The sequence below is a fragment of the Centroberyx gerrardi genome, chromosome 11, assembly GCF_048128805.1.
Source record: "Centroberyx gerrardi isolate f3 chromosome 11, fCenGer3.hap1.cur.20231027, whole genome shotgun sequence".
Classification (NCBI taxonomy): Eukaryota; Metazoa; Chordata; class Actinopteri; order Beryciformes; family Berycidae; genus Centroberyx; species Centroberyx gerrardi.
Window position 1 is genome coordinate 22,847,023 of NC_136007.1, and position 10,183 is coordinate 22,857,205.

At 42.7% G+C, this 10,183-nt stretch overlaps 1 protein-coding gene across 1 annotated transcript in view; it reads right to left on the reverse strand.

Moving 5' to 3' along the window:
• The window catches only part of abr (ABR activator of RhoGEF and GTPase), a 137,245-nt gene extending 129,823 nt beyond the window's left edge, over positions 1 to 7,422 (reverse strand). The window contains exon 1 of the mRNA XM_071898318.2: positions 6,386 to 7,422. Coding sequence (XP_071754419.1) covers positions 6,386 to 7,187 — 802 coding nt within the window. The 5' untranslated portion in view covers positions 7,188 to 7,422. The remainder of the gene's footprint in view (positions 1 to 6,385) is intronic.
• Between the last annotated feature and the right edge of the window lie 2,761 nt (positions 7,423 to 10,183).

Consider the following 10,183-nt stretch of genomic DNA (forward strand, 5'->3'; position numbering starts at 1 on the left):
TTCAATAATTTTCTACATTACACCTCACTGGTTGGAACAAAAAAAGTGACACAGACAGAAATAAGTTGCACAATGAAACCAAACGGTCACACTTTGGGACCTGTCACACCATGTCTAATCATCATCATCATCATCATCATCGTCTGACACAATACACATGGTGCCCTGACACATCACTTTCCTTACTCATCACAGTCTCAGTCTCAGTTAAGGCTTACATTGTGGCTGTTGACGTCAGCAAACGACAGGAGGACACGGGGAAGCACAGCATCATAGGACTTGTTGAGAGATTACATCACTGTAGACTAAGACTGAATGCGGTATTAGCTACAGTGTGTGCCATTTGAACCTGGGATTGCACTGAGAGGGAAATCTTGCTGTGGTTAAAAATCCCCTTTCAAGCCCAAAGGTCAACAGCAATCTTTCAGACCTTTTATTAAAGCCACTTTGGTGTATCAAGTCAAGTCCTCAAGTCAACCTTATGTGTGCTTCTAACAAATACGATGTTACAAGTGTCAATCATATCATATAACAAAGGATACAAAACAGATAAAAACAAGAGATATAACAAGTACATCACAAACTCTGGGTCTGAGTTTGTGTCCACATACAAGAGCACCAGGCAACACTAAGGCACTCTGTAAGTGAGTAGCACAAGCAAGTAAGTAGCTGAGTTTACATGGAGCCTTTAATTCCAGAATAAAAATGCCTCATGTAACTACCTCAATCAGAGTAAACCAGCCCATTCCAAACTCAATTTCATTCTGTTTGAGAGGGGTGGTTTAACCCTTTTATAATCCATTCAATGGATACAAATTTGCCATGTAAACGCTCATTCAATCACTTTCTTTGGTTGGAATATCTATACTCTTCCTGCGCATGCTCACCCATCTGAGGTAAGTGACATCTACTAGTTTCCGTAGGAATCTGAATCAACAAAACTAGGCCGTGGTCGGAATGGGGTACTTCTCACACTACATAACATGTAACTATACCGACGCAGGTCCATCATTTAAAGACGTGAGCCCATGTTAGAGTGCTGGATTTGGTTATTTGGTTATCTTATGCAATCATTCTATTTAGCGCTCATGTAAATTCTTCCGTGGATATCTTAAATAGGATTGATTTCATTCAGAATGAAAAATATGGCTCATGTAACCGCAGCAGTAAACAAATAGAAATGAATGGCTGATAAGGTGGGAGTTAGCATTGGTTGTAGTCTGTTCTGAATAAATGAGTATCGAGTCAGGACTTGAATACTGTGTAAAAGTGTTAGCCCCGTTTAGTGTCAAGCTTTTTCAAAGTCCTGGTCTTCCATTTCACACCTCTGACATACAGATAATGTGAGGGCTTCTGCATACATACAAATATTTGCTTCTGCATCCATCTTGCAAACAACAAGCTGTGATGCTGCAAAACCCACACCTCCTGTCACACAGACATCCTGTCTGCTTCCCTGCACTGCCACGATGATAGATTCATCACCTAGGTAACACAAGGACAAGTCGGACTGTAAATGGTATTGCAGTTTGAGATTTTAAAGCCACAGATTCTTTGAATGCCTTAATTCATAGAGATATCAGATTTGTCTGGAGAGTCGGCCCATTGACAGATCAGACAACTCCACAGGCCACTTCAGGTGGAAGTCAGGTGGATTATAGACTCACGATTGCCCATAGGTGTGAATGTGAGTGTGTCTGTCTATCTGTCTTAGCCCTATGATGGACTGGCGACCTGTCCATGGTATTCCGCCCAATGCATGCTGGGATAGGAAACACTGCCCCCTGCTTATGCTTCAATTCATGGAGAACACGCAGGCAGAAAAACCACTAGGTGGCCACGGTATCAATAGAGTATATAATTGCAACAAAATTTGCAATCTAAATAAATGTCCTGTCACATTCTGAATCTCTTATGAGGAAAACAATATATCATACCATAACGTGACTTTATACTGTGATGATGCGCCCACCTGGTGGTTCTGTACACGCTCAATGAATGCACAAGCATGAGCAGGCAGCTGTGTCTCTTCAATTGTGTTCTAGTATCTTCTGAATAATACTTGAAACAAAAATGTAAATGGCTGGTGTTCCCCTTTAGGTTTATGGGCTAAGGAGGCAAATAAGAAGCAGACATTCCACAAAAGCAGCCATTTGTCCACATGTGCTCCACAGGAGTGCTGCCTAAACAGGCCAGAGTGTTGGGGGAGATTTGCTCAGATGTGTGGGGATATTCAGCCCCTCTCCCACAGTCTCTCAGAGGACAGTCTGCCACGGTGTAAAAAAGCTCCTGCCTCGCAGAAGGACACTGCACTGCCTGAGCTGTCAAGCTGTCAGGTCTTACTGCATCCAAACCATACATGCGTACAAACCATAGATACAAACACACCACACAAAAAAGACATGTACTGAGGCCTCAGAGCCTCAAAGCTGTAATACACTGGTTTATCCCCTATGTTAACCTGCAAAATACACACATAAACCAAATCCACTGTGCTGACATTTACACCACAGACTGTACAAAATGGAAACACTGTGACTGGCTCACAGTTCCCCCACCACACATGCTTTACAGGACGGGCCTGGACAAGCCCTGCTTCTCTGAGCGGAGAAAGGGCCAGGGGAAAGAAGAGAAGAAATATGTGTGTCATATTGGAAGAATCGCTCTCTACTAAGGTGACAAAGACAGGTTTGTTCTCCAGTCTTCCAATCCAAGGACACGCTGACAGAACTGGGATCCTTTTCTTCTCATACCTAGTTATCAAAGCTGCACTTGCAGCAGCCTAAATAAAAATATTCATCACATGCTTTTCATTAAGCCTACAATACACAAATACATAACAATAAAGCCTATCAGTAGGATGGTGCAGTATGCCCTGCCAAGCCTACCTGCCTACAGTTGTGGCCATTACAGTAGCGGGCTTTCCCCAGAATAAGGCACTACTGTAGCAGCCTACAGTATAAATCATATTATGAGTTACTATTCATGTTATGAGTCAGATCTTTGCTTACAAAATAGTTCTGTTGCCTGAGTGTTTGAAATATTGATTGATGAATTTCAGGTAGCCTCACTTTTTTTTTCTTTCAAAAATGGATATATGGAATTTTATAATGAAACCCGTCACACATCCGAGTGTCAGTGAATTCAGGGCAGGAAAGTGCTTTTGTCTCGCCTGGCTACTTTCTGAGTGAACTGATGCTTAACAGAGATGTGGGTTATAGGCAAGAGGAACAGGAAACAGTCCTCTCAGCTGGGCCAGGCTGTCAGCAAAGCGACTTGAGAGCAAACGGCTCCTTAATTGAGGAGATTAACTCAAAGTAAACTATTAGATTAACTTTGTCAGCCCAAGCTTTATCGCCGTTTAAACAGTGACTCAGCCAACTTCACTGCGAGCCTCTCTACGCAGATCAAAGTTGCTGTAAGCTAAAAATAGGCCAGGCATTAAAACTAGACCTAGTCCTACATTCTGTCTTGCATTCAATAAAAAGCACAGATATTTCCCTATCAAAATTCTTTAAATAGCTAGCATAGCTGATAGCTGGAGTCTGCCCATCACTCATAATGGTCCTCTGAGGGAGGTCTGCTACATGCCTGCCAAATGGTGATGAAAACTATTTTGTTCAACTAAACTCATTTTGTTACTGAGCAGATTCTTGGACCAACAAAATCATCAACAGACAATTCAGCTGAAGTTAACAGCCTTACAATAACAGTGGATTAATGAAGAACCAAGTTCAGTTGTGAGTCAGTGGTGAATCAGGAACCATACAAAGAAGCTGGACCTATGCCCTCAGACTCACATGACCTGGCAGATGACCTCTTCCCAGCAAACACCGGTTACACAAAGGCATCAGCATGAGCAAGACCCCTGGCATGAACCCACCGTTGGTGTGTATGTGTGTGTGGGAGGAGGAGGACTCCATTTCCCACAATGCCAAATGACCAGGAACCAGACTACCGCTGTTACTTCAATTGAAAAACTCCGACCTCACAGCCAAGTGGGCAGAGGCCCCAAAAATGCCTCTAGAGGTCCTCTCACCTCCTCTCCACATGTGCCATTGTCTTTATCCACAATCAAGTCTTTCCTCTGATTATCCCAGTTGTCAGACCAAAACATCAATATCCTTTTAGACAACAAAGATGGAATAAATTAAGCGACTTCCTACAGTAAGTGCTTGTACTTACTGACCCACAGGTTTCTGGGAAATCACATCACCTAAAGTGGTGGAGAGGAACTCCGAAGACCTATCAGTGTGTTGTAATAAGCAAACTGGGAAGGCACCTGCAAACTACTTGATTTATCAAATCCTGGCATCTTACTATACACAACTTCAAAAGACACAAGACCAGCTCTTGTGATGTATGAAACTCTCACATTGAGTCATATGCAACGACTCTTTTAGAGCCATTTCCCACACATTTCCCCACACATCTCCTTGCTAAACTGCTGCCATTTGAACAAAGCTGTGTGTCCCAATGACAGACTTTAAATATTAGTATGACTTTCCACTCTTGCTACAATTATTTCAACATCTCATAGAATGTGTGGAGCAGTGAAAAGGGGGCAGACCTTGCCAATTCTACATTAAGAAAAATCCTGAGTGTCAGTATGAATGACACTGGTACCTGATCATTACTGAGAGGAAGCAGCAGGCCTGATGGTCTCACACTCCTATCCCCTCTAAATTACTTGGCCATTTTGGGGTTCTCGCCCCAAATGGTATAGTAGTGGCACTGTGGCATCCTGTCAATTTCCAAAACCACATTACAAAATTTAGACCAATCAATCTCCAACTGACCACTTCAACGGGGGTGTCATTTCATACCATCAACAGAAAGCCAGAGCCATACAACCCTGAGGTGAACCCGACATTTAATACTATCCTTTGGGTTTTCCCTTGGCTATATAACAAACACATGTTCCTCTTGCTGGTCTAGAACTGCACGCAAAGGGACAGAACAGACTGGGGTACAGAGATGAGTCATGAAAATGTTTTTTTAGATCTTCTCCTCAAATTTTCCTCTATTCATGTGATAGCCCATCATTCACTCTTGACTCATGACTATGTAAACAACCTCAGTCAATATTGCCACATTTGTTTGAGGAAGTCACTACATTATGCTGCAACTGTGGACCCTGCTTCCTGCAGACTTAGTTTTCATTTTTTACATATTTTCTTCACATACTTGTTTATAGCCAACTTCTCTCCTGGGACTGAAGGCACAGGGTTCAGACAGCTGAGGACCAGGACATCTTGAAAGTAGGCTCAGTCATTTCTCTGGTTTGATTTTTCTGCCACTCGAAGCAGAGAGACTTGCAGTGGGAATATGGGCTTTGATTGGTCAATTGACAGCCAGTCATGATGCTGGACAACTTTCCCCCAAAAAAGGACGACCTATACCAAGCCCAATATATAGAAGTTTGGCTCACTTAAAAAATAAATAAATGAAATTAGCCTTAGCTATATTAGACCCTCAGCTACCCTGCAGACATAGTTCCCTTAGGTCTGGCCCCCAGCTACACTAAAGGTGTCATAGTCTCCTTTGAGCCAGAACCTAGCCTTAAATCTTCATTCAGACCCTTTCCTGACTGTCCCACAGTCTAGACTCAAGACCAAAGGTGATTGTGGTAGTATATGGTCACTATAAACTCACACACAATAAGTCCTTATATGAATATTATAGTGATACCAGGAGATATAAAAAACACCAAAAACTACCATTAGTTCAAGTAAACTCACTAGTGAGTCCCTATGGAAATACTTATAGGGTTATCATAGTTACACCGTAGGAGTTTAAACAGCACCGATCCTGTACAGATCCACGGCACGCGTGTTCAGTTCTATGCACTGAAGCATTGGACATGGTTAAATTACCTAATTCCACTAACTTAAATGCCACAAGATGACGTCACCTACGTTAAAGTTTGTAGGGCAGCGAAGACGAGTTACTGTCTGCAAATCCCCGTTACTGACTGTGGAATGTTATGTTTCACTTGTGTTTACACATCGGGAGACTGTGGATTGAGTTCAATGCTGCTGGTCTGCTGTGTACATCTCCACATTACAGACGTGACGTGATGTGACAATTAATACAATTAACTGGATACGGTCACTATAGACTCACTATTGAATACCAAAGACAAACTACAAATCGCTAACTATAGTAATAATATAGCCAGGTGATTTTTTTTCGCTGGTGTATACTATTCTTGTTTGTATGCCTTCTTGTCAAGCACTAGTACAAGTAGTACTACTTCTTTCTGTTTTGATTTTACTCTTACAATATAATAAACGAATTAATAATAATAATTGGATCTTTTTATCTTATTGTTAAACGTGTTATTGTTGATATTACTATTAGTAGTATTTCTTAATCGTATTACCTGCAGAGGAGGAGTCTTCATGGTCTGAGCTCAGGTAGCCGTCACTTCTCCTATCAGGAGTGCTGCACCCAGAGCCACGGGAGGTTCTGCGGTGAACCTGCATGAAGGACGGGGACATCCTGCCGTCGTCGCCGGAGTCCAGGTCCCTGCTCTGCCGGAAGGGCCTCAGGACGTCCCGGTGGGGAGCCGTCGACCTCTGGCTCTCGCTGCGGATGGTCTTGGGTGCCACCAAGTTACTCCTGACGAAATTCTCATTCAACTCCACATCGTCGTAGTCGTGGTCGCTGGTCTCCCCGTTATCGTCCGGGTGAGAGACAACGGTTGGGGTCGTGCCCACCATCTGCGAGCCGGGCTTCCGCGGCGGGACTGGCTTACCTGTCCTTCCGCTGAACCTGCTCTTGTCCCGGGCGACGGAGCCGGTGACCCCGCCTGGGTTACCTGGCGGCTGGAGCTTCCCGCCTCCAGACACCCTGGTCGTCTCCCTGTCACCCTCATCGCCTCCCCGCGGCGTTTTCCTAATATTCCCCATCTTGGAAAAGCCGACAGTGTCCGCGTTAAAGTTTTCATCTTTACCGTCAAACCTTTCCTGGTCGTAACTTCGTTTCTGCCGAGCCACGGTGGTCTGCAGGTAGATTACCTTGAATTTCTCCTCCGACAGAGCCTTCTGTAGCCTCTTCAGGTTGGATTTACATTTCTCCAGCTCCGTCTCGATGTCCTCCACCGAGTTCAAGTCCATTTCGGGCACTTCCCCGTCGGGAAATTCATTCCTCCAGTGTTTTGCAAATTCCTCCTGTTCCCACATATCGTCGTTCAATACCAGGCTCTTCGCCAACTGCAGCCTTGTAACGCAACACTGTCCCTCCGTCTTCTGAAATGCAGCTGCTGGAGCTCTGTCTCTTCACCGGCAGTCAGTGGTGTGTCTGTTGCATATGTGTCCTCCTCGCGCTTTCAGGTTCACAATAAAGAAATGTCTGTCGAGCTTAACTTGACCACTTTCTGATCATCTTCAACCTCCCACACGTTCAACTCGTCCGCCTAGCAGTACACCGTGCGTGATGATGCGGATAACAAGTTTCCCACTAGGCTGAAAAAAGTTTCGAGGCTTCCGGTGTCGTGTGCTGCCTTCACGTGCTCTCGTCAGCTCTAAATACACTACTTGCCGGTGCGTTTGGCTTTAGTAACAACGTGACTCCTGTAACAAATGGAGTTTCTGGTGGCTGTTTTATTTTTGAAATCAAGCACTGAGCTACTTTGGACTGTAGTGCTGAATCAAATGTGTAACTGATGTTTTAATTAATTTATTAGTCAAGTAGGCCTACCAACCTATGCACAAAAATATATGACAAAAAAAAAAGTAAACCCAGCATGAATATATAAACATATAACAGTACTAATTATTTACATAGAATGCAGAAATAACGTCATATAATATAATATAAAACTTTTTACCATACATTGTTGTCTTTTAACATCACATTTTCTGATACTCGAGTATCAGAAAATTCCCACTTTCCCAGTCATATTTGGGTCGTTCATGTCCGCCCAATAGTTATTCTAATATTTCCGACAGTACTTAAAGGCAACAACAACTAGTGACGTGAAGCAATTGATGCGCCAGTCAAAGTTTTCAGGGTGATGTTTCTGGAGGCGGTGCAGTGTCTGTCTGGCTTTACCTGCTGTCTGATGTATAGCCTGCACACTATGTTGCTGCATTTTTAAAGATGATTTTTGACACATAAAATTAAATGCATGCAATAGACTTATAAAATGGTGGTCTTTAAAAAAAAAAAAAAAAAATTTAAAATTAAAATTAAAAAAAAAGATTATTGTGGGTTAGATAACAATACTTTTGGTAATGAAATACTGACATTTATTATTGGTTCCAGATGATTAGGCCTATATTTACACATTATTAGTCCAATATAGTAGCCAGGAAAACTAGGCTAAGTGATACTTCATATTCACAGGTTGTAGCCCACATTACAGCAAGGAGGAATTCAAGAGCAAAACAGTATAAACTTTGTGTTTAATTTATGTGCAGCTCAGCAGGCCTCTCTAGCTGAAGTCAGTGGTCTTACAGCACAGTGGCATCTTGTTTCACAGCACTTCTGTGAAAGTGTGGCAAATGTTTGGCACAGTGACTGACTCAGCGTTGAAGCACAGGCAGTGATGCCCACAGCTATCATCCTACTGCCCCTGTACATTAGGGTGACTATAACTCACCAGTACCATCACCCTTTCCCTAATCATTTCATAGATTTCAAGAGGCACAGGCATAGGCAAAATATTTTCGTCCAAAGCATGGAAAACGACATATTGACTCAGAAGAGGATGCAAGATATAGCTGGTATAAATCTTGATTTTTGTAACTCAGTATTTGTTTACGGTTTCAATATTATGTTTTACTTTCTTGCCAGCAATAAGCTCTGTGTTTGCTTGTGTAGTTTGGAACTCAGCTTGAGTAACTTTTTAGATGCTTCAAAATACAATACAGTATGGCTAAAGAAAACAGATTTGACAGGCAATTATCATTACAAAAACAGCACTGAAGTGAGACGAGCCTAGGTGTGTCGCTCAGTGTCTTATTGACACTGATACTCTGACTGTGCAGTGGCTAATTATATTTTGCACAGGCATACATACCTTACATGTCAGTTTTAATCTCCCTGGGTGTACAAAAGTACATGTTAACAGGCAGCATAGACAAGGAGGTTAGAAACAGGTGGAACATACATAATAAACTAACAGTGTAAAGTCAAGAGTAGGCTGAACTGTTTGCTAGTTCTTGAGTTATAGAAGTTACTTTATGTCATGGCACCAATATTGCCTACCTAGATTTTGCTTCAATGTTCCTCTTTCATCCATACCACAGTGGTTCAAGTAACACAGAGCAATAACTATCAGCTGAAAACAGAAATTAGCATCCCGAGACGAGTGTCTGTCTAATGATAACTTGAGAGAAAGGCAGGAGTAAATGTGTTAGAATTGGAATCAATCACACAGGAGCTGCGTTTTGCAACTGGATAATTTACAGAGCTATGGGAAACTTTGCTAACCTCCCTACTGATCTACAAGTTTTGCCTTATTTGTGACAAGCTAGAATTCACAGAAAAGGTCACATCATCTCCCATTCAAAGCATCTTCCTCAGCAAAGACAACTGCTCCTACGCATTGAAGAAACACACCAATCTTTATTTTTAACGAAAGCAGAAACTAGCACATTTTCTTAACGTCATGGTCATGGTTCACTCCATTCAATCTGTACAATGGCAGATCCCATTTTTTCACCCCTTTGTTCACATCTTCAGGGGCCACAGAACACACTTGATATGAGTATCATGATATCCAGGGAGGAGGAAGAGTTGCAACACTCGCCCCGAATGCCAGAGACAGACAATGAGGGATGTGTCTGTTGAAACCCAGACTCATGGAGCCCTCTGGGGTCAGCTGCCCGGCTAGACTAATGCAGGTCCATTAGTGGGTCTCTGTTATTATTATTATGTCATTTATTGTTTTGACAGCATTGATGCTCATTTGCAGAAGATACTAGTAGTGATTTGCCAGATAGCGCAAGTGTAACATAGGAACACACTGTGAAAGGCAGGCACCGTGAATACAGCTTGTTTTTCTTTTCCCTTTGACACCATTCTCCTTCCCTCTAGCTGCTGGTTTCGGTGGTTAGACATTAAGGAGGGGAAGAGGCCTGAGTGTGCTCGTGTTTATCAGGCCGCTTGCTATCAGGCCTCAGAGGAAACGGTTTACTGGCACCACAAACACACACATTCACACTTCAGTGAT